At 44.9% G+C, this 6,549-nt stretch overlaps 1 protein-coding gene across 1 annotated transcript; it reads left to right on the top strand.

The window, feature by feature from the left end:
- Nucleotides 1-2,483: 2,483 nt before the first annotated feature.
- Nucleotides 2,484-5,116, top strand: LOC124676787 (probable aldo-keto reductase 2). The gene is made up of 5 exons (XM_047212817.1): nucleotides 2,484-2,726; nucleotides 2,833-3,033; nucleotides 3,353-3,525; nucleotides 3,617-3,719; nucleotides 4,557-5,116. The coding sequence occupies exons 1-5, from the start codon at nucleotides 2,499-2,501 to the stop codon at nucleotides 4,893-4,895; spliced, it is 1,044 nt and encodes a 347-aa protein (XP_047068773.1). The 5' UTR covers nucleotides 2,484-2,498; the 3' UTR covers nucleotides 4,896-5,116.
- Nucleotides 5,117-6,549: the final 1,433 nt, after the last annotated feature.

Here is a 6,549-nt window from a genome sequence, read left to right as displayed (position 1 = left end):
GCTTTATCTTGATCAAGCAGGACCACCATATATTCGTACACCTCGTACGAATCATGGGTGGATCGGCTCTTTGAGCCGATTCACAGGACAACCTCGAGAGCCGATCGAGACTCGTATTTAATGTTTACGTGTATGCCATGCAGGAAACTAAGCGAGGCATCATCCAACACCTTCCCGACCAGTGTATAGGTCAGGTGGCACGCCCTTGCGACAGCATTGGACGTGTGACCAGAAGGCTTTGCGGGCCGTCGCTCTAAGGGACTGGGGCCAGCCGCAGCCCTAGTTGTTCCCGGCTCTACGGTGTTGCCAGTCGCTGCCCGCCGGTGGGTTTCTGACCGCAACAACATGATAGCCGGATCGTTCGTTATCTCCGCGACAATGTCCCACAAGTAAGCCCAAGTGGGCTCCCGAAGAATGTTCTCGGACTCAACCCATGGCCTCTTATTGTAAACCCTGGGACGCCCAACTGGTAGGCGTTCCTAGCTCCGTAGAGAAAGTAGGAGCATGCATCCACCAATACCCATAGAACCAGTCCTGCGACAAGTTACGTCCAATTACGCACATGCGATATTTGGTTAGTACTTTGTCTAGCATACTACTATACAAGAATAGTAAAGATAGCAAATCATTACCCGACGGTACAGGTAGGCAAGTGCCGCTGTTCCCCAACTTCACTTGTGCTCCAAGACTGTCAGCGCCTTGAGCCAACACCACTGTGCAAACTTCCCACCACTGTCAGCAAAGAGAGTCCTGAAAATGTCATACCACAAATACACTCGGGTGTATGTCTGACAGTGTCTCGGTTGGCCCCAGCGGGGCATCGAGAAAACTTATCCTTGATCCACTTGTAATTTGCGCCCGCGGGAGCTCTATCAGACTTCCTTGGTGGCTCCGGAGGAGCCATGCCAATAAGGTTCTCCATCTGCTCGCGCCACCCATCGAAAGCCGTGTTCATACACAGTGGCTCGCCCTGAATAGGAATACCAAGGATCATGGAAACATCCTGAAGAGTAGGGGTCATCTCGCCAGCCTCAAGTGGAAGGTGCGCGTCTCCGGCCTCCACTGGTCGACAAGCGCGGTGATTGCCGCGACATTCATGTTCGGCGGCCCCCGGCTTACAAGCGAGATGAGCGGGAGAAGACCTGTAGGCTCGATGTGCTCCGTGTACCTCTCATCGTACGACATGTCATGCATTCTACCGTGGTAACGAATCTTCAAGGGCTCAAGAACCTGCAAGCACATACAAACACATAATATTATGCCATATCCAAGGGAATAAAACAAGTGGCGCTAACAAAAAAATATTAGTACCCTAGGTCCGCCTTATAATAGGCCCGGTGATGCCTGTCATAGTAATCATTGAGGAGCCACACCATCCTACAGTTTTTCCACATATGCACACAGTAAGAATTACCATAATATCACCATACATGTTCTAAATTTTGGGTTTCCTAACAAATATGAGGCATACATACATACATACATGACAATATGGACTGCAACACATACATAAGAATATATCTAGGGTTCCAACACATACACACATACATGGGAATATGGATACATACATATCTAGGGTTCCAACACATACACACATTCATGGAAATTTGATGTCTAGGATTCCAACACTTGGGTTCCAACACATACATACATGAGGATATGGATTTCAACACATACATGAGAATATTGATTTCAATATCTAAAATTTCATATCTTGCCTCCATGTCTAAATTGAATTAAATCTGAGCAAATCTTGCATGAATCGAAGGGGAATACCTTGAGGAATGGATGGGGATCGAAATGGCCGGCCAGATCCGACGAATGCGTGGTGGATTTGGTAGGGGTGGAGGAGAGGCGGCCGACAGCGGCAGTTGCGGTCGAAGCAGAGAGGAAGAGAAAGAAAAGAAGAAGGCCCGGGTCGGGCTGGGCGGCTCGGGCGCCACACATAACAAGACGCGATACATTTAAAGTGTGACGTCCGTGGGAGCGGCACCACATGCCCTGCCACGTCGGCTGGTCAACAACGCGCAACGTCAATTATGGCATGTCGATCAGGATCTGTGGCGCCGTTCGCATGAACGCCACACAGATAGGTGTGGCGCCGCTCAAAAGTGCGCTACAAAAAGGGTTAGACCAGTAAAATAGTTTGGACGGAAGGTCATTCCGTGTTTTTCTTTGCCAAAAGTTTATTTTTATCAAAATCGCCCAAACTTATCTACCAGTAAGTTAACTTTTCAATCCGGAAAACACCCGACATTTCCAAGGCTCTCCCTATAAAAAAAGTAAACAAGACAGTCAAGCTTGAGCTTCTCTGGTTGTCCCATGTGTCCCATGTCAACGGTGATATGCTGGCGCCACCAACCCACTCACGCCATCAATAGATTAAAGCTTCGACAACGCCTAGCTAGCTACTCACCGTCCCGCCAGACCAAATCTCAGTGACCCAACCGATCCGGCCACACCCAAGAGCAGCCGGTGCACCACCTTGCCTGCCGGCCATGGCTGCTGCTCCTGTCACGGTGGTCCCACGCTTGAAGCTGGGTTCTCAGGGGATGGAGGTCTCAGCGCAGGGCCTCGGCTGCATGGGCATGTCGGCCTTCTACGGTCCGCCCAAGCCCGAGCCAGACATGGTCGCGCTCATCCACCACGCCGTCGCCGCCGGCGTCACCCTGCTCGACTCCTCCGACATCTACGGGCCGCACACCAACGAGATCCTCCTCGGCAAGGTCAGTCCTGGACTCTAAAGTAGCTTAATACTAATAATGCCGTCTTCTTCTTTTCGCTTTATGGACGTGTGGTGAAGGTGCTCGATGTAATGCTTGTCTGTGACAGGCGCTGCAAGGCGGCGTGAGGGAGAAGGTGGATCTGGCCACCAAGTTCGGCCTCTCGTTTGCCGACGGCAAGCGGGAGATCCGTGGCGACCCGGCGTATGTGCGGGCGGCGTGCGAGGGCAGCCTTAAGAGGCTCGGCGTTGATTGCATTGATCTCTACTACCAGCACCGCATAGACACCAGAGTGCCTATCGAGGTCACGGTGAGTATTATAGTGTAATTGGTTTCTTTGTGCTTTTGGAGTGGTTTTTAGTGTTTGTTGTGGTGGTAATTTTTTTTAAATGGTCTTGTGGTGGTAATGATTATGGATACACATACAAGTGGATATGGTAGGTGAGAGGTCAATCTACTACTTAAACATAGAGAGGGATGGGGGTTTGTGTCTTAAGTGACTATCTTTTATCTCCACACTCAGCTGCCAGGCGCCTTGTATTCTCACCCTTGTCTTTGTATGCTGTTATAATGTGAGCCATGCCTCCATTTTTAATATTGCAAACTAAATTTATATCCACCTTATTAAGATTGGAGAGCTCAAGAAGCTAGTCGAAGAAGGAAAGATCAAATACATCGGATTATCTGAAGCCTCTGCATCAACAATCAGAAGGGCTCATGCCGTTCATCCTATCACTGCAGTTCAGATGGAGTGGTCACTTTGGACTAGAGACGTGGAAGAAGACATAATTCCAACTTGCAGGTATTGCACAAAAACCATGCCATGTAGTTTGTTGAAAGATTTATATGCTTTATTTACTAAATTGCTTGTCTTTTTTTCTTGCCAATTTCAGAGAACTTGGAATTGGAATTGTAGCTTACAGCCCACTTGGCAGAGGGTTCTTCTCTAAAGGGTCAAAACTGGTTGACTCGCTATCAGACCAGGACTTCCGCAGAGTGAGTTTCATGTCATTGTTGTTACTCCTGTAGCTTCATGAGCTAACCAGTAGAACCAAAAGCCTGAACTAATGGATAGAAGGTGGGCAATCCACATATACTCAGTGGCGGACCTACGCTGAAACAAACCATGCCATGGCCCGCCCTGCCCCAAATCATTTTCTCCTTTATCAAGCAATTATCTAGCACTAAAATTCCATTAATTCTGTCCAAACTCACTACTCCTTGCTGTTTTCTCATAAAAAATATATGATTTGGCCCGCCCAAGGTTTCCTGTCAAGCTCCGCCACTGCATATATTGTAAAACCCCCTCCCACGTGTGACTCAATGATGCCTAGACGTGAATAGAATCTCACGTAAGACATTGAGGCCTATACGTGGACACATAGAGGGGAAGAGCAATTTAAATTTGAATTGCAAAAGCCGAGATTTTAACCCAAGACATCTGCTCTGATACCATGTTAAGTTTCATGCATCAACGAGTAGAACCTAAAGTTTGAACTGATAGAAGGCACACAATCCACCTATATTGTCATTTAATTCTTTATTGTCCATTAGAAGGCACACAATCATCCATCATTTTTTTTTGAAATGGGGTAGCCCCGGCCTCTGCAAATCTGCCATCATATTTTTTTTTCTCTTCGAAATGGAGTAGCCCTGGCCTCTGCAAATCTGCCATCAGCTGACTTATTAGGTTTATCTTTTGTCGAAATGGTCATCTTTCCACTACACGATTTTTTTAAAAACTATGCTTGAATGTGTTGTCAATTTCTTACTAGAAAAAGGAAATGGAACTTCTTCGACCAGTTGGTTATTCACCGAGGACTTATTTTGCAGAATTTGCCCAGATTCCAGCCACAAAATCTTAAGAAGAATGACCAGATATTTGAGCATGTTAACGCAATGGCAACAAGAAAAGGGTGCACACCATCACAACTTGCATTGGCCTGGGTTCATCATCAGGGGATCGATGTTTGCCCCATACCTGGCACAACAAAAATCGAGAATTTCAACCAGAACGTGGGAGCGCTATCTGTGAAGCTCACACCAGAGGAGATGGCCGAACTCGAGTCCTACGCCAGTGCAGGTGATGTCCAGGGTGACCGGTATGCTGGAGTGGCGAGTACTTGGAAAGATTCTGAGACCCCTCCATTGTCATCCTGGAAGGCTGAGTAGACATTTTCATTTTCTTTTTCTTCAATGAGACTACAGGAGTCCCCGATTCAAACAGTTAAAAGAAGAGCGTTATCATATTCGTATTTTGTGACTGGCAATTAGAGTTGGACATGCGTTACTGTGCATGCCAGTATGTGAACTGAACTGCGCTGTGATTTGTGTGTTTATTGTATGTTTGTGTTCTCGGTATATGTACAATTAGTACGTTGAATAAGCTTATGTGTACTGCTCCATCTTCATTGAAAGTATCTTCCTAGTGATTTTGTTTCTAATCCTTAAATCTTTTTGTTATGCAGGTTGTCTGATCCGTAATATTAACTCAGAAAGACATTTTTTCCTAGTATTTCTTTGCACTACATTAATAGAAGTTAGTACTAACTTTCCATCTACTCAAATAATTTAATTTGTTGTTGTGTTTTTTTGCATTCAGTAATAATAGAAATTTCTTTGAAAAACAAAATCCTAGAATCTAGCATTTTTATAATGAAAATTTAATTAGTGACTCTGTCACGGCAGCCCTTAGTTCGCTGACGACAGACTAATGGTTGCCGTGTAGTTTGCTAGCTGTAAATCCTTTGAGGCTGTGCTTACTTTGCCAGTTTTGATGAGTTCTTACATTTTCACTCAAATTAATTATGGCCATGAAGCTGTATGATGACATCCCCTAAGAAAAAAAAAATGATTTTTACGGTTATTTTGTGTTCTATAGTTTGGTGACTCTGAAAAGTCTCCCAAAAGGCAAAGACTTGGGATGGCCTGACAAAGAAAATCAAGCAATGCCGGAGTGGTGTTTTAGAACATGGAAACATATGCTCCCTCTAATTTGAAATGCATATTACACATATTTTGAATTTAGAAAAAAGTTGAAACAAAAAATTCGTACGTACATCTTCACGTTGTACACGCTCACAAAATCGTTTCATAAAAATAGACTTGTCATGTGACGTGTGTAAAAAAGACAAAATTCACTGCTAAAAATAATTCTTTTCACAAGATATATTTTCTCTTTTTTACATAGTTCATAAAAGATATTTGTTTTTCGTGAAACTTAACGAACACACATATACTATGGAGATGTACATGTAGAATTTTTTGTCAAAATTTTTCAACACTCGAAATATGGTTATTTAGTAGAGGTAGCATACGCACCCGAGAGCCGAATCCGAATCGAATTTCCGCGGAAATGCAACATTTCTATAATGAGAATTTAATTAGTCACTCCATCACTGCAGCCGTTAGTTAGTTCACGTGGCTGCCTGTACACGTCAGCAAACTACAGTTAGTTTGCACCTCTAGTTGTAAATCCTTTGAGGTTGTCCCTAATTTCTTTCCTAGTTCTTATTTTTTTTACTCAGGTTAATTATGGGCATAAGCTGTATGATGGCATCCCCTAAGAAAAACGATTTGTACGATTATTTTGTAGATCCTTTGAGTTTGTTGACTCTGAAAAGTCACCCAAAAGGCAAAAAAAAGAAGAAGAGGAAATTCAGCTGCATCCTTGCAGGCTTGCCGGTGGCGTGGCGGCACGGCAGCATCCCACCGGAGTATTGACATATGCGGTGACGCCTATCCCGTCAGCCTCACATAGTCAGTCAGACACGCTGACACTATATAAGCCCACTGCCTACTCCACAATAATCGGCCACCCCAAACT

This window comes from Lolium rigidum, chromosome 7 (assembly GCF_022539505.1).
Source record: "Lolium rigidum isolate FL_2022 chromosome 7, APGP_CSIRO_Lrig_0.1, whole genome shotgun sequence".
In the NCBI taxonomy this organism is placed as follows: domain Eukaryota; kingdom Viridiplantae; phylum Streptophyta; class Magnoliopsida; order Poales; family Poaceae; genus Lolium; species Lolium rigidum.
Note: the sequence above shows the minus strand (reverse complement) of the source record. Positions and strands in the feature narration are given on the sequence as shown.

Coding starts and splice junctions, on each gene's coding strand:
- LOC124676787 (XM_047212817.1), top strand. CDS start 2,499: ATGGCTGCTGCTCCTGTCACGGTGGTCCCACGCTTGAAGCTGGGTTCT. Junction 2,727..2,832: donor ACGAGATCCTCCTCGGCAAG/GTCAGTCCTGGA, acceptor TGTCTGTGACAG/GCGCTGCAAGGCGGCGTGAG. Junction 3,720..4,556: donor CAGACCAGGACTTCCGCAGA/GTGAGTTTCATG, acceptor CTTATTTTGCAG/AATTTGCCCAGATTCCAGCC.